This window comes from Schistocerca piceifrons, chromosome 3, assembly GCF_021461385.2.
Source record: "Schistocerca piceifrons isolate TAMUIC-IGC-003096 chromosome 3, iqSchPice1.1, whole genome shotgun sequence".
Lineage (NCBI taxonomy): Eukaryota > Metazoa > Arthropoda > Insecta > Orthoptera > Acrididae > Schistocerca > Schistocerca piceifrons.
Genome location: NC_060140.1, coordinates 505,472,004 through 505,494,508, shown reverse-complemented (window position 1 = coordinate 505,494,508; position 22,505 = coordinate 505,472,004). Strand labels below are relative to the sequence as shown.

General features: G+C 45.4%; 1 protein-coding gene across 1 annotated transcript; it reads right to left on the bottom strand.

Annotated features, from left to right (window-relative positions):
- Window positions 1–6,724: 6,724 nt before the first annotated feature.
- Window positions 6,725–21,901, bottom strand: LOC124788783 (uncharacterized PE-PGRS family protein PE_PGRS54-like). Its single transcript, XM_047256066.1, has 3 exons — window positions 21,883–21,901; window positions 21,731–21,841; window positions 6,725–11,070 (listed from the first exon to the last, which is right to left on the bottom strand). The coding sequence occupies exons 1-3, from the start codon at window positions 21,899–21,901 to the stop codon at window positions 6,725–6,727; spliced, it is 4,476 nt and encodes a 1,491-aa protein (XP_047112022.1).
- Window positions 21,902–22,505: the final 604 nt, after the last annotated feature.

Here is a 22,505-nt window from a genome sequence, read left to right as displayed (position 1 = left end):
TGACATGACGGTTTGTTCTGTTGGGACATATCACGTAGTAAACCAAATTTGGTAATAGATAGCACACGCTATGTAAGTAGTTTAATGTTATAGAGTCTTCGAAAATTTCCGTCTAGTTTTACTCATAGCTCAACTGTCTCCCCACCTAAGTTCCTTCATTCTTCACGTCACAGCTTTTTACGACCAATAGGAGCGTTCCTCTTATTTTGTGGAAACTCTCTCTACCAATCGCTAGGTCCGTACCATTAAACTGCGTCTAAACTTCGGCTCTTTTCTCCTTCCTAGCGCGTTGCGGCCAATAGGACGTTTTGTGCCCATTCCAGACGCCTAAATGCGTAAATTGACTCTCTCATGTGTGTACCACTCGCTGGACACATGATCGAAAATGCGTCACTAGTCTTGTTTCGTATCCATTTGGAATTCCGAAATGCAGTTTTCTAAAAGCTTTCTTTCCTGTCCTCCCTCAGATGGCCCGCTATACTCGCTCTTTCCATCTGAGTCACCTGGTCGGTCGTTGGCTTTCCGCCTGAGACATCACTTTAAGTGGTTTCCATGGTAACCCCTGTAGCGCGGCCTTGCCTCTGCCCTTGTCCCTCTGAATTCCAAATTAAAACGCCTCTGGCTGCTTGTTTCACCTTCCGCTCAAACATGCATTATAGGTATGGTGTATTAATTACTGTCGATTGAGTGTCATCCTGTTTTGCATTACATACTGCTAGGCAAATTTGCTCATAACCGCCGAATTAAGTTAGGTGGTATATTCACCTTCCCGTTGCGATGTATAAAGCTCTCGTGTAAGGAGCAAATCTGATCTTCATCTATTCTGCCACCTTAAAGGGTTACTTGGGCAAAAGAAGTGCTTGAGGGCAAACCATTGTCCATTTATGGTGGTCAGCAGGCAGCAGAGGTAAAAAAAAAGCCTTTGTTCCAAAAAACAGAACTGTGCCAGTAGCTGAAAGGAACTGGAAGCTTTTGTAGTGACATACATGGGGAGCTAAATATCTCCTGGCATTCTTAAATAATTCTAAAAGAGCTCTCATCTACTTTACAGATGGGCACTGTAACAGAGTCAGCTACTAGCCTCGCAGCAAGCTTTTTACATGTTCACAGGACCTGTAATGTGAGTCTAACTGATGGTAGCATAAGTGCCAACTGGCTGTTTAGTTGTAACGTCATGTGGACATAACATATGCCTACAAGCATTTGAGAAAGGAATATGTGTGATTCATTGGTCTGTTGGCATTTCGGCCTTTTTTGACCAAGAAATTTTGGTTATGAAGCAATTACACCATTGGACAGCACTGGCAACTTTTTAGGGGATTGGTGAACGTATAGTGTTAGCACGAAGACAGCAGCTAGTTTCGTTTTTAGAGACGGGAAAGAAGCAGTTGACCGGAAGACGAGGTCGGTCAGACGACATGGACGTGGAAAAGTGATGCTAGGGACACATGGAAAGTCTATTGTGGCTGCGTTTTTAAGTCGTGGAGTCGCTGTGTCTCCGCTCATTATTCAGTGAAGATTGTGGCGACCATTGCTTACAGCTTCAGTATTTTAGTGAAACCGATAGTATTGGCACTGGCTCATTCATCAGCACTTTCTCAGTACAGTAGGATTTTTTGGTGTTGGTTTCTGACAAAATATCGCTGGGATTATAGCAGTCAGGCTACTGTGCCTATCTCACAGAATTAGATGTGACTGAAATCCGCCTGTTTCAGTAACATCGCCAACACTGAGCGTTAGTTAACAATACTTCTAGAAATGAACCGGCCACCACTTAAATTTTGAATAAAAATCATCATCAATGTGCACCGAAGACTTCTGCTATTAGAAGTCACCCCAATTCAGCCGATGGTCTTGTCGAAGAGGGCAGAGGAGCGGACAGAAGTTCAGGGCACCAGTTGGGATGGAAACGGCCCCTAAAGGCAGAAGAATCGGCAATGATCAGCGGCTTGAGGATACAGAAAGCAATGGAAACAACTGCATTAAAGACACATAATGTGGCATGTAATTGAATATGTGTTATGGTGATCTCTCCATTGGCAAAAGGTTCTGGACTAGTCCCCTTTTCGGACCCCTGACAAGGACTGCGAAGCGGGAGGTGACGATGAGAAAAAGATTGAATAACCAACAAACGGATAACATTCTACGAGTCGGGGTGTGGAACGTCAGAAGTTTGAAGGATGTAGGGAACCTAGAAAATCTAAAAACGAAAATGTTACTGCCCAATTTAGATGTAGTGGGAGTCAGTGTAGTGAAGTATAAAGAAGAAAAAGATTTCTGATCGGACAGATATAGGGTAAAATTAACAGCAGCAGAAAATAGTATAATGCGAATAGGATTCGTTATGAATGGGAAGGTATGGCAGTATGTGGCATACTGTGAACAGTTCAGTGATAGGGTTATTCTCATCAGAATCGACAGCAAACCAACACTGACAACAACATTTCAAATATACATGTCGACGTCGCGAGCAGAAGACAAAGAGGAAGAGAAAGTATAAAAGGATATTGAAGGGGTAATTCAGTACAGAAAGGGAGACGAAAATTTGATTGTCGTGGGGGATTAGAATGCGGTTGTAGGGGAAGGAAAAGAATGAAGAGTTACAGGAGAATATGGGCCTCGTGGTATAAATGAGAGACAGGAGAAGGACTAACTGAATTGTGCACTAAATTTCAGATAGTAATAGCCAATAGTCTGTTCAAGAATTACAAGAGGAGGAGGTATACATGGAAAAGGCCAGAACATACGGAAATATCCAATTACATTGCATCATGGGGAGTCAGAGTTTCCGAAATCAGATGTTGGATTACAAAGGTTACCCAGGAGAAGATAGACTCAGATTGCAATTCAAAAATGATGAATAGGAGACTGAAGTTTAAGAGAAACATCAGGAAGAATCAGTACAGAAGGAAGCGAGATACTTTCGAAATTTGCTAAGGATGTAGATACTGCGATAAGGAATACCACAGTTGGCAGTTCAGTTGAAAAGGACTAGACATCTATAAAAATGACCATCACTGATGTTGGACAGACGAACTTAGATACATGGAAGATAATAGCGCAGATACCATGGGTAACAGAAGATCGACCGAAGGAGGATGTACAAATATGTTCAGGTTAAATCACGAACACAGAAATACAAGTTACTTAGGAATGAAATAAATGGGAAGCGTAGGGAAGTTAAGGCGAAATGGCTGCAAGAAAAGAGAAGAAATCGAAAAATATATGATTCTCGGAACGGCTCTCTCACTATATAGAAAATTCTAAACAACCTTCGGTGAAATTGGAAGCAGGAGTGGTAGCATTAAGAGTGCAATGGGAAATCCGCTGTGGAGAGAGCGGATAGGTGGAAAGAGACCATCGAAGGCCTCTATGATGGGGAAGATTTGTCTCATGTGATAAAAGAAGAAACAGCAGTCGATGTAGAAGAGATAGGGGATTCACTATTGGAATAGGAATTTAAAAGAGCTCTGGAAGACCTACGATCGAATAAGGCAAAAGGATAGATAACATTCCATCAGAATTTCCGAAATCGTTGGGGGAACTGGCAACAAAACAGTATGAGTCCGGCGATATACCGTCTGACTTTCGGAAAAACATGATTCACACAATTCCGAAGATTGCAAGAACCGACAACTGCGAGAATATATGATCAGTTTGAGTTTAGGAAAGGTAAAGGGACTATAGATGTAGTTCTGACGTTGTTTTTGATAGTGGAAGCAAGACTAACGGAAAAATCAAGACACCTTCATAGGATTTCCCTACCTGGAAAGAGCTTTCAACAATGTCAAACGGTGCAAGATGTTCAATATTCTGAGAAAAATAGGGGTAAGCTATAGGGAAAGACGGTTAATATATAAAATGTACAAGAGCCAGGAGGGAAGGACGAGAGTGGGAGATCAAGAATGATGTGCTCGAATTAAAAAAGGTGTAAGACATGGATGTAGCCTTTCAGCCCTACTGTTCCATATACACATCGAAGAAGCAATGGCGGAAATAAAAGACCTGTTCAAGAGTGCAGTTAAAATTCAGGGCGAAAGGATGTTAATGATATGGTTCGCTGATGACATCGCTATTGCCAGTAAAAGTGAAGGAGAATTACAGGATCTGCTGAATGGAATGAACAGTCTAATGAGCACAGAATATGGATTGAGAGTAAATCGGAGAAAGACGAAGGTAATAAGAAATAGCAGAAATGAGAACATCTAGAAACTAAATATCGGGATGGGTGATCACGAAGAAGAGCAAGCTAAGGAATTCTGCTGACTAGGCAGCATGACAGATGGAGCAATGAGGACATGAAAAGCAAACTAGCACTGACAACTAGGGCATTCTTGGCCAAGAGAAGTCTAGTAACGTCAAACATAGGTCTTAATTTGAGGAACAAATGTTTTAGAATGTACGTTTGGAGCACGGAGTTGTATGGTAGTGAACCATGGGCTGTGTAAAAACCAGAAAAGAAGAGAATCTATGCATTGCTCATGTGGTGCTACAGAAGAATATTAAACATATCACGGAATAACTTCCATGGTACTAGAGGGAGCTGTAGAGGGTAAAAACTGTGAAGAGAAATAGAGATTTGAAAACAGCCAACAGTAACTGAGGACGCAGGTTGCATGTGCTACTCTAAGATGAAGAGAGTGCCACAGGAGAGGAATTCGTGGGAGACCGCTTCAGACTAATTGGAAGACTGATGACTCAAAAAAAGGGAAACATCTTTGCAACGTCTTGTATTCATAAATGTGTTTTACTGTATTAATACTCGTATGTTTTTTGATAATAAACCATAGTGTTATTTAAAGCTTGTCATTCCCCACCTTTAAATTCTTTGCTAGGCTCAATCAATTAAAGCGTTAGTAAATCCTATGTTCACACTAAATTTAGCAGGCCTCAAGGTTGTGCCTGATTCTTGATTAATTTCAGATTCAGAGAGATGTTCAAAATGGTTCTGAGCGCTATGGGACTTAACATCTGAGGTCATCAGTCCCCTAGAACTTAGAACTACTTAAACCTAATTAACCTAAAGACATCACACACATCCATGCCCGAAGCATGATTAGAACCTGCGAAAGTAGCGGTCGGGCGGTAACAGACTGAAGCGCCTAGAACCCCTCGGCTACACCGGCCGGCCGCAGAGATGTCACATTTCTCTTACATACAGGGTGTTGCAACTTTGCAGTGTAAATGAAAAATACAGATGAGTGGACACTATACATTGGCTGGGGGAATCAGTAACCTTAACACACATGTATGCTCCGTGTAAAAAATATACGTTAGCTCGGCAGAATTTTTGGTGGCGACGCAGAGTGAGAACTGAGGCTGATGGCTCTCCACTTTTCTTTCAGAGTCTTCTAAAGAGGAACATATTTGAGTTTTTTGTGCTACTGCAGGAGCATTTTTCTGCTGGTATATATTGACTGATGCTGAAAAAGTACCATTTCTGTCTTTGAAAGGAGTATGTTGTAGGTTTTTACATAAGCGTGAGGCGGAGAATTATCGCGATATTACACATAAGTTACTGAGATAATATCGGCGTGTAGGGTGAAACATAACACTTAAGTTACTTTTCACTGTCAGTCAGTTGTTATTCAGATAAACTGCTCGCTTTGCCATTTTTATTACACCTATCTCCATCGCAGCCTATTTGATTCTATCTCTGACTCTCATTTCTCTTATATTGCCACACTATATGTACATATTGAGGCCATCAATGACGAACTGTTTCACCACACATTTGTAAATTAGGAACCCACCGTCAAGTCAAACAGAGTGCGTAACTATTGTCCAACTAGTGTTAGACGTAGACACAGAGCCAATCCTGAGGCAAAGAACTGAAAGAAATTTTGTTTGTTTGGCTCTTCTTTTTCTTCATTTCCATGTTTCTAATTTTTTGAATCAGTTCTGCAGTGACGCCAATATGTTTGTTGTGTACTTTCTTTGGAATCCTTAATATGAGAGTGAGGCTTTTTGTCACTTACAAATAATACATTTTGTGGCGTAAAAAATTACAGAACCTGTTACCACATGAGAACTAAGGTCGATATAGAAATTCTGATACCATATCTGGATTCAGAGGAGTATTATCTTCGTGAAAATGTTTATTTTATTCATGTGGCAGACAAAAGCTTTAGTGATAGATCAATGTGATTATTCAGCAGAATGTCAACTTGTGCAGCTGTAACACTGCTTACGAAATGTTGTATCACGACATTAAAAAATAGATACAATAATTTTACAAATATATTGTTATTCAGATAAACTGCTCGCTTTGCCATTTTTATTACACCTATCTCCATCGCAGCCTATTTGATTCTATCTCTGACTCTCATTTCTCTTATATTGCCACACTATATGTACATATTGGTAGGTAAACAATGAAGAGAGGAAGGAGTTATGCTAAACAAGAGCTCTGGCATAATATTAAACAGTCTCACACTGATGTAAATAAACCATTTAATAAAACAACAAAAAGCGGAATTTTAAAGGACTACATCAAGCAATGACAAAGATTTTTTAATAAAAACAAAATAAAATAGATCAGTCAGTAAATAAATGTTACTCCAAGTTATACGTAAAATGCACAATAAAACAATATAAGACAGTAGTTACAGATGCTACATCCTCTTCCAAAAACGACACACATCAAATTATGATTACAAAAACACTATAACACATTAATGTTGTCTACTAAGGATTTGTGTCACAAAGAATATACACTGCTGAGTTAGTTCTGTACCTCACAACCAGCAGCATATGGCCAGTCGCAGACTCTCAGCTCTGGGTTGAAGTGGAGTCCTGCAGGACAAGGCATGGCTACTGGAACGCCATGGTCACATACACAATACTGTCCACAATCAGTGGCATGGGGCAACAGTGTAACATCTGATCCAGCATCTTCGTGTAATGGACAACTGCCGACGGCCGGGCAGTCACCAATGCCACCATCAGAATCACTGCCTCCATCACTGCTGCCACTTTCATTATTAGACTGGCCATCATCATCATTACCTCCATTGCCACCATCACCACCATCTCCACCATCACCTCCATTACCTCCATTACCGCCATCTCCACCATCTCCACCATTACCTCCATTACCACCATCTCCACCATTACCTCCGTTGCCACCATTACCACCATTGCCTCCATCTCCTCCATTTCCACCATCACCTCCACTTCCTCCACCTCCACCATTACCAGCATCACCACCATCACCTCCATCACCACCATTGCCACCATTACCTCCATCCCCAGCATCACCACCACTGCCTCCATTTCCACCATCACCACCATCTCCACCATCTCCTCCATTGCCAGAATCACCACCATTGCCACCGTCTCCACCTTCACCACCATTTCCACCGTCACCTCCATTGCCAGAATCTCCACCACTGCCTCCATCACCTCCATCTCCACCATTTCCACCATCACCTCCATTACCAGCATCACCACCATTGCCTCCATCACCACCATTGCCACCATCACCAGCATCACCACCACTGCCTCCATCACTTCCATCTCCACCATCACCACCACTTCCACCATCACCACCGTTACCAGCACCTCCACCACTACCTCCATCCCCACCATCACCACCATCGCCAGCATCGCCACCACTGCCTCCATTACCTCCATCTCCTCCATCCCCACCATCACCTCCATTTCCAGCATCATCACCATTGCCTCCGTCACTGCCATCAGTGCCATCACTACCATCACTGCCATCACTGCCACCACTTCCACCATTACCACCATCTCCTCCACTTCCTCCACTGCCACCACTGCCAGAATCACCACCATTTCCTCCATCTCCACCATCACCACCATTTCCACCATCACCTCCATTGCCAGCATCACCACCACTGCCTCCTTCACCTCCATCTCCGCCATTACCTCCATTTCCACCATCACCTCCATCACCAGCATCACCACCATTGCCTCCATCACCACCATCACCACCATTTCCTCCATCTCCAGCATCGCCACCACTGCCTCCATCACCTCCATCTCCACCATCACCTCCATTTCCACCATCACCTCCATCGCCAGCATCACCGCCATTTCCTCCATCGCCACCATCTCCACCATCTCCAGCATCACCACCACTGCCTCCTTCACCTCCATCTCCGCCATTACCTCCATTTCCACCATCACCTCCATCACCAGCATCACCACCATTGCCTCCATTTCCACCATCACCTCCACCTCCAGCATCACCACCGTTGCCTCCATCGCCACCATCACCACCATCTCCTCCATTACCAGCATCACCACCATTGCCTCCATCACCACCATCACCACCATCACCACCATCTCCTCCATTGCCAGCATCACTACCACTGCCTCCATCACCTCCATCTCCACCATTACCACCATTTCCACCACCACCTCCATCACCAGCATCACCACCATTGCCTCCATCACCACCATCTCCTCCATCACCAGCATCACCACCATTGCCTCCATCACCACCATCTCCTCCATCTCCAGCATCACCACCACTGCCTCCATCACCTCCATCTCCAGCATCACCACCACTGCCTCCATCACCTCCATCACCACCATCGCCTCCATTTCCACCATCTCCAGCATCACCACCGTTGCCTCCATTGCCACCATCACCACCATCTCCTCCATCACCAGCATCACCACCGTTGCCTCCATTGCCACCATCACCACCATCTCCTCCATCACCAGCATCACCACCATTGCCTCCATCACCACCATCACCACCATCTCCTCCATTGCCAGCATCACTACCACTGCCTCCATCACCTCCATCTCCACCATCACCACCATTTCCACCAGCACCTCCATCACCAGCATCACCACTATTGCCACCATCACCACCATCTCCTCCATCTCCAGCATCACCACCACTACCTCCATTGCCTCCATCACCACCATTGCCACCGTCACCTCCATTGCCAGGATCACCACCACTGCTTCCATCACCGCCATCTCCACCATCACCGCCATTTCCGCCATCACCTCCATCACCAGTATCACTGCCATTGCCTCCATCACCTCCATCTCCAACATCGCCTCCATTTCCTCCATCTCCTCCATTGCCACCATCACCACCACTGCCTCCATCACCTCCATCACCTCCATTTCCACCATCACCTCCATCACCAGCATCACCACCATTGCCTCCATCACCACCATCTCCTCCATCTCCAGCATCACCACCACTGCCTCCATCACCTCCATCTCCAGCATCACCACCACTGCCTCCATCACCTCCATCACCACCTTCGCCTCCATTTCCACCATCTCCAGCATCACCACCGTTGCCTCCATTGCCACCATCACCACCATCTCCTCCATCACCAGCATCACCACCATTGCCTCCATCACCACCATCACCACCATCTCCTCCATTGCCAGCATCACTACCACTGCCTCCATCACCTCCATCTCCACCATCACCACCATTTCCACCAGCACCTCCATCACCAGCATCACCACTATTGCCACCATCACCACCATCACCACCATCTCCTCCATCTCCAGCATCACCACCAGTACCTCCATTGCCTCCTTCACCACCATTGCCACCGTCACCTCCATTGCCAGCATCACCACCATTGCTTCCATCACCGCCATCTCCACCATCACCGCCATTTCCACCATCACCTCCATCACCAGTATCACTGCCATTGCCTCCATCACCTCCATCTCCACCATCGCCTCCATTTCCACCATCACCTCCATTACCAGCATCACCACCGTTGCCTCCATCACCACCATCACCACCATCTCCTCCATCTCCAGCATCACCACCATTGCCTCCATCACCTCCATCACCACCATTGCCACCATCACCTCCATTGCCAGCATCACCACCACTGCCTCCATCACCTCCATCTCCACCATTGCCTCCATTTCCACCATCACCTCCATCACCAGCATCACCACCGTTGCCTCCATCACCACCATCTCCTCCATCACCAGCATCACCACCATTGCCTCCATCACCACCATCTCCTCCATCTCCAGCATCACCACCACTGCCTCCATCACCTCCATCTCCAGCATCACCACCACTGCCTCCATCACCTCCATCACCACCATCGCCTCCATTTCCACCATCTCCAGCATCACCACCATTGCCTCCATTGCCACCATCACCACCATCTCCTCCATCACCAGCATCACCACCATTGCCTCCATCACCGCCATCTCCACCATCACCGCCATTTCCACTATCACCTCCATCACCAGTATCACTGCCATTGCCTCCATCACCTCCATCTCCACCATCGCCTCCATTTCCTCCATCTCCTCCATTGCCACCATCACCACCACTGCCTCCGTCACCTCCATCGCCTCCATTTCCACCATCACCTCCATCACCAGCATCACCACCATTGCCTCCATCACCACCATCTCCTCCATCTCCAGCATCACCACCACTGCCTCCATCACCTCCATCTCCAGCATCACCACCATTGCCTCCATCACCTCCATCACCACCATCGCCTCCATTTCCACCATCTCCAGCATCACCACCGTTGCCTCCATTGCCACCATCACCACCATCTCCTCCATCACCAGCATCACCACCATTGCCACCATCACCACCATCACCACCATCTCCTCCATTGCCAGCATCACTACCACTGCCTCCATCACCTCCATCTCCACCATCGCCTCCATTTCCACCATCACCTCCATCACCAGCATCACCACCGTTGCCTCCATCACCACCATCTCCTCCATCACCAGCATCACCACCATTGCCTCCATCACCACCATCTCCTCCTTCTCCAGCATTACCACCATTGCCTCCATCACCTCCATCACCACCATTGCCACCATCACCTCCATTGCCAGCATCACCACCACTGCCTCCATCACCTCCATCTCCACCATCACCTCCATTGCCACCATCACCACCATCTCCTCCATCACCAGCATCACCACCATTGCCTCCATCACCACCATCTCCTCCATCACCGGCATCACCACCATTGCTGCTGTCGCCTGCATCTCCACCATTACCTCCATTTCCACCATCCCCTCCATCTCCTCCAGTTACACTGTCTCCACCGTCCCCACCATTGCCTCCATTACCACCGTTTCCACCATTTCCACTGCCACTTCCAGATCCTCCACTACCAGCTTGTCCTCCACTACCACCTCCACTTCCACTTCCATTCTCTACACTAAGTCCATCTTGTCCACTTCCAAATTCATTACTGCTACTGTTTTCAGTGTTACTAATATTGTTCTCTTCACTGCTACTACTACTGCTGCTGCTGCTGCTGTCGCTGTCGCTACTGCTGCTGCTGCTGCTGCTGTCACTGATACTGTCGCTGTCGCTCCTACTTCTGTCTTCCCTCTCTGGCATAATACCTTGTAAGAGTCTCGTCAATTCATGTAAGTACTTTTTCTTTACATCGGCTAGATGATTTTGTTCACTTTCGCCATTTTCTGCTTCCTGCTGTCGGATATGTGGCCATCTGTTGTCAGTCTTGTCTTTTGCTGGGGTAAGTGCCGAATTCTGTGTGTGAAGTGTCCCAAGGGCGTGATTATCCACACTTGTACCTGTAACAATGAAGTGAGTAAGGAAATTATTCAGATGGTTCTATTAACTATGTGTACAGTAAATGAATATAGAATATCAAGGATGACTTGTCCACCTCAGTACTTTAACAGGAATGAATTTATTGCAGTTTTACGGTCTTTGCTTCCATCTATCTGTGTACTTAGTTTCCCAGGAAATTATGTCCGACTGTTCCATAAGGATTCCACTCCACTGTGAAACCTCCCCTCATGTATAATTTTAAGTTCAATAACGTAAAATATTAAGGCCAATAAATCGTGATATTCACGTTTTCATCAAAGCATAAAATTCAACACTGTTTTCTCTTGCTACAAAGAACTATATCATCAAATTACTGTAGTAGTTCAAGAACAAGTCAGTAAGCTATACTTACCATTTTTTCAATCATGATGTATGCAAACTCAAAATAAATTAACCAGCAAGTGAGGACAGCTTTAACAAATGAAGTTAATAATGGACTTAGTTGCCATAGCTAGTAAGATCACACATCCAACAGAATTTAGTCAATGTAAGCTCACGTTTTAAACAGATTACTTTTTTGTAGAAAGAAGGTGGCTACTTTACCTCTTTAGGACTTTGTATTACTGTGACTGTGTGTGTGTGCAGGCACGCGCGCGCGCGCGCGCGCGCGCGTGTGTGTGTGTGTGTGTGTGTGTGTGTGTGTGTGTGTGTGTGTGTGTGTGTGTGTGTGTGCGTGTGTGTATGCATAAGTGGTTTTGTGAGTGTGTGTAAATATCATGCAGAAACACTCCAAGACGAAAAAAACCGAGGCACTACGAAGGAATTATCGGAATGGGATGGAAATCGGTAGATGTGGCGTACATGCACAAATAAATGTTTTCAGCTACATAAAAACTGAGTGACTTATTCAAGAGAAAGAGCGTGACAAATTGATCAAGTAGATAACGCGTTGGTTCACTATTGGCCTTTATGCAAGCAGTTGTTCGGCCTGACATTGATAGAATTGTTGGATGTCCTCTTTAGGGATATCGTGCCATATTCTGACCAACTGTCTCGTTAGATCGTCAAAAACCCAAGCTGGTTTTGAGGGCCCATTCCATGAGGATCCAAACGTTGTTAATTACGAAGAGATCCGGCAACCTTTCTAGTCAAGTTAGGTTTCGACAAGTACGAAGATAAGCAGTAGAAACACTAGCCGTGTGAGGGTGGGCATTATTTTGTTTAAATACAAGCCCAGGATGGCTTGGCAAGAGGAGCAAGAAAACGGGGCGTAAAATAAGATCGACGTACCGCTGTGATGTAAGGGTACCACAGACCAAAACAATGGCTCTAAACACTATGGGACTTAACGAGGTCATCAGTCCCCTGGACTTAGAACTACTTAAACCTAACAAACCTAAGGACATCACGCACATCCATGCCCGAGGCAGGATTCGAACCTGCGACCATAGCAGCCGCGTGATTCTGGACTGAAGCGCCTAGAACCGCTCGGGCACAGGGGCCCTCGACCAATACTTCAGGTTGTCGGGCAGTATGGCGGGTGACATTCAGGTTGTTATCCCAGCACTGTGGGATAATTCTACTCCATTCAATGAAATTCTATGCCTAAGACGTTTCTCGAGACGCCCTACACAGCAGTGGGATGCCAACCCGATTGTGGCTCGCCATAGGGCCTGACAGCGAGGTGTCATGTTCCGGGGTGCCATTTTTTTCATAGCAGCAACCCTTTTGTTGTCATTCGCGGCACCCTTGTAGCACAGCGGTACGTCGAAAATATTCTACGCACCGTTTCCTTGCCCCTCATGGCAAGGCATCCCGGGCTTGTATGTCAGCAAGATAATGCCCGCCTGCACACGGCGAGAGTTTCTACAGCTTGCCTTCGTACTTGCCAAATCCTACCTTGGCCAGCAAGGCATCCGGATCTCTCCCTAGCTGAGAATTTTTGCAACCTTATCGGCTGGGCCCCACAAAAGCATCTCGAAATTTTGACGATCTCATCCTCCAGCTCGACAGAATTTGACACAATATCCCTCAGAAGGACATCCTACAACTCTGTCAGTGAAAACTGAGCCAAATAACTGCTTGCATATGAGCCAGAGGTAGACCAACGTGTTATTGACTAATTCGTTTTGTGAAGCTCTTTCTCTTGAATATCATCCAATTTCAATTTTTCTGAAATTTTAATTATTTGTTTGTCTGTACATCTACAGCACATCTACCGATTTCCGTCCCATTCGGATAATTCCTGAGTGATGCGTCGGTTCTTTTTTCTTAGAGTGGACTCTATATTTGCAACAAATGTTTTAAATTGGCCCCTACACGTAATATGTATGTTAAACGGATTTCATTGTTACCACTGTAGTGTTCTGACTATTCATTCACAGTATGCACTGCAGTATAGATTATAGATATCTATCAGTAATTCGAGTTATCCGCGCTGCTAGAAGCCCAAGAGTCTGCGTCAGAAACACACAAAGAAGAGTGTGTTTTTGTGGAATTTTTCTTTTAAATTCCACTGGTTTGTTTACATGTTTGCGAATATAAATTACCAGCATATGGTGAATATCATCTGTATTCGGTTAGAACAACATATAACTGCACTTTCTGATCATTCTGTTGTAATGATCGTGATAATTCTTATACTAAATGTATTGTAAACTTGTAATTATAAGAACAATATCAATAAACATAATTTATAATGTATTTGAGAGCGCTAAGCGTATCATGTCAGGGTAGTTGCAGAGAATTTATGGAAGAAAGACAAAATTTTCGTACAGCTGCAGTATCGACACTCTGAAGTAAAAAATTGTGTGAAACCATTTTATGTTCAATTGACAAGACTCCTCCCGCATTTTCCAGCTTTCTCCACAGTACTACATGCAGATATCCTGAGATCTCCTTTTGGGAGCATAATGCGGTCCATAACCAGGTAGCCTGTGACGTCCGTTGTTCTTCTTCTTCGCTGCATAGTTTTCCCCTCATTCCCATAATCAAAGACTTAGCGGAAAAACTGATGGAGATCTAGGTGGTACGTCTGTTCCATCTGTAAGAAAGTCTGAGACTTAGACGACGTGTCGGCTGGGGGTCAGATTGTGGACACTCTTCGTCATGCTTAGAGACGATAAAGGTAGTAGTTCCAATAACAGTGGCAACTCATTATCAAACAAGTCACCTTACGTGACTCCTGTAAAACGACTCAGAAAAAATTTGTTCTCTGCCTCCTCGCACCACACTTTTTCTCCAGAGGAACGATGTTGAGACTCTGTCTCCACAATGGCTGGTAGTTTTTCTTCAGATCACCGATGTGAGTTAGCAGGTTATTGATACTGTCTCAAATGTAAGTAGGTTTACCAGTGAATAGTGTATGAGGAATTTATTGACGATTAATAATTGTGCAGTCAACTGACTAACCCAGTCGTTGAGTCATCGAACTCGTGAAGAGTCTGGCTTTTTTCAGTTAGGTCGTTGACTAGCTGCGCGTGTTTTAAGTGTATACAGTTCGTATCTGCTGCATAATGAATTCGGATATTTTTCTTTCCTTCCGTGCACAACTAATTAGGAAGAACTGGTGTAGAATTTCTCGACTTTTCAGATTCCAGTTAGTGTTACAATAAGGCAAGGAAGTTCCCGGTAGGGAATAATCTGGAGAGGATTTTCTGTTATTATACTTGCCTACTACTAAGCAAACATCCCGAAAACCTTCACCGAAACGGGAAATTCGATCTGATTTGATTCATTACCGGGGCAACAAAGTACAAATTACAAAAAAATGTGACCGAATGTGTGAAAACATCGAAGTAGATGACCTTCGAGACGTGTCTCATTAACAACGAGAGTCTAACTATGAGAATTAGTAATCATACGAGCAAACATGTAATATGGAGCTCCATATTACAAATGCCATGTCTATCACATCTATGAAGTTTGTAAGTAGGGCCCTTAAAATACACTCCTGGAAATTGAAATAAGAACACCGTGAATTCATTGTCCCAGGAAGGGGAAACTTTATTGACACATTCCTGGGGTCAGATACATCACATGATCACACTGACAGAACCACAGGCACATAGACACAGGCAACAGAGCATGCACAATGTCGGCACTAGTACAGTGTATATCCACCTTTCGCAGCAATGCAGGCTGCTATTCTCCCATGGAGACGATCGTAGAGATGCTGGATGTAGTCCTGTGGAACGGCTTGCCGTGCCATTTCCACCTGGCACCTCAGTTGGACCAGCGTTCGTGCTGGACGTGCAGACCGCGTGAGACGACGCTTCATCCAGTCCCAAACATGCTCAATGGGGGACAGATACGGAGATCTTGCTGGCCAGGGTAGTTGACTTACACCTTCTAGAGCACGTTGGGTGGCACGGGATACATGCGGACGTGCATTGTCCTGTTGGAACAGCAAGTTCCCTTGCCGGTCTAGGAATGGTAGAACGATGGGTTCGATGACGGATTGGATGTACCGTGCACTATTCAGTGTCCCCTCGACGATCACCAGTGGTGTACGGCCAGTGTAGGAGATCGCTCCCCACACCATGATGCCGGGTGTTGGCGCTGTGTGCCTCGGTCGTATGCAGTCCTGATTGTGGCGCTCACCTGCACGGCGCCAAACACGCATACGACCATCATTGGCACCAAGGCAGAAGCGACTCTCATTGCTGAAGACGACACGTCTCCATTCGTCCCTCCATTCACGCCTGTCGCGACACCACTGGAGGCGGGCTGCACGATGTTGGGGCGTGAGCGGAAGACGGCCTAACGGTGTGCGGGACCGTAGCCCAGCTTCATGGAGACGGTTGCGAATGGTCCTCGCCGATACCCCAGGAGCAACAGTGTCCCTAATTTGCTGGGAAGTGGCGGTGCGGTCCCCTACGGCACTGCGTAGGATCCTACGGTCTTGGCGTGCATCCGTGCGTCGCTGCGGTCCGGTCCCAGGTCAACGGGCACGTGCACCTTCCGCCGACCACTGGCGACAACATCGATGTACTGTGGAGACCTCACGCCCCACGTGTTGAGCAATTCGGCGGTACGTCCACCCGGCCTCCCGCATGCCCACTATACGCCCTCGCTCAAAGTCCGTCAACTGCACATACGGTTCACGTCCACGCTGTCGCGGCATGCTACCAGTGTTAAAGACTGCGATGGAGCTCCGTATGCCACGGCAAACTGGCTGACACTGACGGCGGCGGTGCACAAATGCTGCGCAGCTAGCGCCATTCGACGGCCAACACCGCGGTTCCTGGTGTGTCCGCTGTGCCGTGCGTGTGATCATTGCTTGTACAGCCCTCTCGCAGTGTCCGGAGCAAGTATGGTGGGTCTGACACACCGGTGTCAATGTGTTCTTTTTTCCATTTCCAGGAGTGTACGTTGTCTCACTTTCTATATTTGGTGTGAAGAATGGAAGTGCTTTTCTTCCGAATTAATTTATTAAATATGGTAGAACCCTGCTGCTTTCGCATCAAACATGTTTGAACTGAACTTCATTTTTATCCGTTTCATTCCCTGCAGTACAATAAGATGGGCAGTTTAAGATACTGCTCAGTTTGTAACTCAGTTCTTTTAAGCGAAATTTCAGAGACCTGATAAAGAGGCAGAGAGGTTTCCTGTTAGGAATATTTGAAGCGATGTTTCCACTTACAACAAAAGAAAACTTTACTTGAACCTCGGTCGGAACCGTGACATTGCAGTTATTTCCGGTTATTTTCTGGGACAATATGTTCTCAAACTGACATTTCAGCGCTCAATGTAGATATTTAAATCTATCAGTGTACGTGGTGAAGTTGACGACTTTCTTGACGTGTAAAGCAGTGGCAGAGAGGCAGTGTACCTTTTTCTTTCAATCTCTTCCCAAAGGAGTGAGAAGGTCTGTTTGAGATCTGGCCCGTTACAGAGGTATCGTTTTTTTCAGCCAGTTAACAGCTGCTAGTGGGACTCAGGAGTTCCCAATTTGAAATAAAAGGGTAGTAAAAGCGAAACCTCCCGAAAACCTTGATGGGAACTGGAAGACTCAATCTGTGTTTCTGTGTGTGTGTGTGTGTGTGTGTGTGTGTGTGTGTGTGTGTGTGTGTGTGTGTGTGAGAGAGAGAGAGAGAGAGAGAGAGAGAGAGAGAGAGAGAGATAGAGAGAGAGAGAGAGGGGGGGGGGGGAGCATGTGCATGTGTATGAGAAAGAGAGACAGAGTGATTCTATTACGAATATTTGTGGGCATATATTTTGGGCATATATTAGGCCTACTAATGAAAGTAAAAAACGTAAGAAAAAGAGTCACCCCTAGGATATGCTAAAGAGTGAAGTAGGCCCAGGAACAAACATTGGCTTCTGTTTCAAGTCATAAAACTGTCTTCTGGTATTCCATGTTTGTCTCAGAAAAGCAGGCCTTTCAAACGGATCGGAAGTAGAGGAGATGTACATAGGAACCACGTGATGCTTCCTGTTAGGTGTTTAAATCTAGTGACAGATTTTAATACCACATGAGGGAACACGCACTAGAGATCGCCACAACCTGTTTCCGGCATTTTCCACTGTTTTTGCTGTTGTGAGACATGAGGTTGCGTTTCGTGCAGCGCTTGTAAATATGACGAGTTCAGCATAATATTTAGGTTTTGTATGGTACATTAAAGTCATGTGGAGGATGCTGTTTTATAATGAGTACAGTTCTGTATATTTCTGAAACAAGTTACGTAACATGTGGCCCTTTCAGCCATACTTCGTCAGTGGTGCCAGCCGTGCAGCATGTTCTACCCATACGATACGTGACGTCTGCAAATGAACTCGGTATCTCCAATATCTTAATTTTTCGGCCGTGAAAATGGAAATTAGTGTTTCATATAGCTTATGCTTCAAAATGTTTATAACTTGTAACTGGTTTTTGATAAATCTCTTTGTTGATTTGATTTCACTTACTGATTATTAGTCTGTGGTAAAGCAATAATGTTAACAACTGACTATTAATTACGGTACTGAGAACATCTTTTCGACTGCAGCACTCTTAAATTTGATTAGAATATTTTTTGATAGGTACTTGGCCATGTTTAACTTGGAATATTTTTTCACGTTTGGAGAAACCTTACTTTTCTGAAGTAATTTTTGTGATTTAATAAAGAGATTGCACCGCACAAAAAGTGAAAGTCATCGTGTCAAAATAGAATAAGAAAATATGAAATAAACAAATATAAAGTAAATGACATGAAATATATTAAGCTTCTATTACACAGCTAGGTAGAGGTGGAAGGCTGAAAAGTGTTGCGAGGTGCAACAGTCTCCTTACTTATAAAACTAAAACAGTAAGTACAGGGTGTCACAAATCTTCCGGGTCAAACTGAAACAAACGGCAGTGAGTGCACAGTCGATTATATTGAGATAGGGAACCAATGGTCTGAAACGCATATATACTGTGTTATGGACGTACACAACACACGTCGCATAACAACAGCGTAGATCGCAGTGATTTTTCAAAGTTACGACAGCCACTCTCAGTGCATGCATGGCAACGGCGGATGACGTCCTGCCTAGCAAACAAGTCTTCATCCGTTTGAACGGGAGTTTCGTACACAAACGTCTAGATATAACCCCAGGGGAAATAATCCAGGGATGTGAGATTCGGCGATCTCCGTATCCATAAGAAAGGACCAGCCCTTCCAATCCACCAATAAGAGTATGTGTCGTTCAGGTGTTTGCCGACATTAACATCGAAGTGGGCGGCTGTACCGTCGTGTAGAAACCATATCCTTTCGCGGACAACAAGGGGTTCAGCCTCCAATAACTGCTGCAGCACATGCAGGAACACCAGGTAACGCGTAACAGTCAGACGGGGAGGCAGCAAATAGGATTCTATAAGACGATCTGGGACAATGCCTGGCCACACATTTACAAACTCCTTGCTGGTGCCCACCGATATGGGTGGTGTACGTATTGTCCGCACTCCAGACATGGCTATTGCGGCTGTTGAAAACAACATCACGGTTGAATGAGACGTCATCCGTGAACAATATAAACTGTACGAAATTCGGCAATACATCACTGCAGTGGATAATCTATTGACAGAAGTGATCGCGGGACTCAAAATCGATTACTCCCAGTGATTCCACACGTTCTTTATGATAGGGGTGTAATACCTGTTCCACCAGTACGTCCACATGTAACGTACGATGTGTGCGTTTCACGGGCAACTTGATGCTTGCTTATTGCTGCGTGGTCGGCCACACGATCCAACACCATCTCCTCAAAGTTTTGTCTTCGGACATGTCGTTGCGGGAACCTTGGCCGGCTCTCTGTGGCGTCACCGACTCCTTCCAATTAGGATAACACCTATCGGGAAAGCGCTCTCTGGACATTCGTGCTGCTTTAAGCGCACTACATCCGGCAGCTCCGTGTGTTAAATGCATGGCTGCCAACTCTCGTGATGAGTAACGTTCCATCTCTCACTACGCGTGGCGCACTGTACACAGTAACAGACCTGTCCATGGATACATCGCAAGCAGTCTGATGCAATGGATAACTAACACCAGGAGTGGTGTTGTGCGTGCGGCGCAGGTTAATTCGCTGGTGCTGTAAGTAGGCTGTTTAGGTTTTTATATTGGTAACGCCACGTAGCGCTCTGTATGAAAATCACTGGCTGTGCTGTGCGCAGTCTGTGGCTGGGTGGCATTGTTGGAATAGTCGCTATTGTAGTGTTGGGCAGTTGGATGTGAACAGCGCGTAGCGTTGCGCAGTTGGTGAGCCGCCAGCAGTGGTGGATGTGGGGAGAGAGATGGCGGAGTTTTGAGAGCGGGTGATCTGGACGTGTGTCCATCAGAGACAGTAAATTTGTAAAACTGGATGTCATGAATTGATATATATATATTATGACTTTTGAACACTATTAAGGTAAATACATTGTTTGTTCTTTATCAAAATCTTTCATATGCTAACTATGCCTATCAGTAGTTAGTGACTTAAGTAGTTGGAATCTTTTATTTAGCTGGCAGTAGTGGCGCTCGCTGTATTGTAGTAGTTCGAGTAACGAAGATTTTTGTGAGTTAAGTGATTCATGAAAGGTGTAGGTTATGGTTAGTCAGGGCCATTCTTTTGTAGAGATTATTAAAAGTCAGATTGCGTTGCGCTAAAAATATTGTGTGTCAGTTTAGTGTTGATGAGAATAAGTAAAGAGAGAAATGTCTGAGTACGTTCAGTTCTTCTCAGCTGTTTGAAAATCAAATAACGTAAGGGGTTTATCAGCACAGTAATTTTTTAAGGGAACGTTTCAGTGCGATGCGTGCGGCCTTACATGAGCCATGTGCTGTCAGCGAAGTTGTGTGAAGTATGTCTGTCTGGTGGTCAGGGGTGTACGTTGTTTATCGCCTGCTGCCTGCTCCATTGTACAACAGATACCCAGCAAACAAATGTTCAAATGTGTGTGAAATCTTATGGGACTTAACTGCTAAGGTCATCAGTCCCTAAGCTTACACACTACTTAACCTAAACTATCCGAAGGACAAACATACACACCCATTCCCGAGGGAGGACTCGAACCTCCGCCGGAATCAGCAGCACAGTCCACGACTGCAGCGCCCCTGACCGGATACCCAGCATCTTCGTGCGATTGCTGCAGAACTTCATTCACCACTGTAATACATGCACTGAGGATGGCGATCGTCGCTTTGAACAATTAGTATGAGCTACGTTGTTGTTATGTGGTGTGCCTGTGTATGTCAATAAGACAGTAAGTATGTATTTCCGACCATTGGTTCCCCTACCTCAATATAACCAGCTGTGGGTGCTCTATCACCTGTTACGATTTGACACAAGCGGTTTCAGACACCCTGTATGAAACGTGCTTTGGTATTTTTAAAATAAATATGATGGTTAGTCTACAGTTACTTGCTAATGAGGCGATAAAAACGATAATTTACTAGTGCACTGAAATACGGTACATGTTACTGAGAGTGGTGAATAGAATGATTGCTATTGCTATAAGAGATTTTACGCGAAGGAGCTGGACCAGTAAATGTAGGTTTGCGAATTAATGAGCTTGAGAGAAGTGGTTTGGATCACAGGGAATGGAGCAACGGTATGGCGGATAGTCTAAATTGGTATTCAGGTGGAGGAAATATTATCGATCAATTTAGTGAACAGTGTGACAGCGAGTCTCAGTTCAGAAATATGAACACACAGACGAAGAAACGAGATGGAGTAGTCTCTCTGGTGGCTTACCTGCGTGCGATCGCCAACAGTCTGGGTCCCTGGAGAAGAGGCAGCCCGTGTTCCAGGGCGCCGCCGCTACGACTGCCAGCTGTAGCAGCAGCGCCGCCCACACCGCCGTAGCTGCAGAACAAACAAAAACGACGCTCGTTTACTGCACTTACTATGAAACACAGCGCTCATTTCCTCTTGGCGTACTTCTAGTTGCAGCGAAGGTATCCTGCATTGCAAGCCTGCAGTCTATTTAAAGAAAAATTTCTGTGAGTTGATTGTGTAATGCGGACCTTCGTATCATTCTAGGAGACATAAACGTAATTATTCTGTGCGCCATTTTTCGACTGAATTTTCACTGAGGTGACAAAGAGTCATGGGATAACAATATGCTCACATACAGAAGCGGCAGTATCGCGCACACCAGGAGTAAAAGGTGTTGCATTGGCGGACCTGTCGTTTGTTCTTGCAAGGGAACCTCCCCATCGCGCCCCCACCAGATTTAGTTATAAGTTGGCACAGTGGATAGGCCTTGAAAAACTGAACACAGATCAATCGAGAAAACTGGATGAAGTTGTGTGGAACTATGAAGAAAATAAACAAAATATACAAACTGAGTAGTCCATGCGAAAGACAGGCAACATTAAGGGCAGTGTGAGCTCACTCGCGCCGTGATACCGTGGTTGGCAAGAGCAGCTGCGAAACCAGAGGCCCTTGGTTCAAGTCTTCCCTCGAGTGAAAAGTTTTGATCTCTTTATTTTCGCAAAGTTATGATCTGTCCGTTCGTTCATTGACG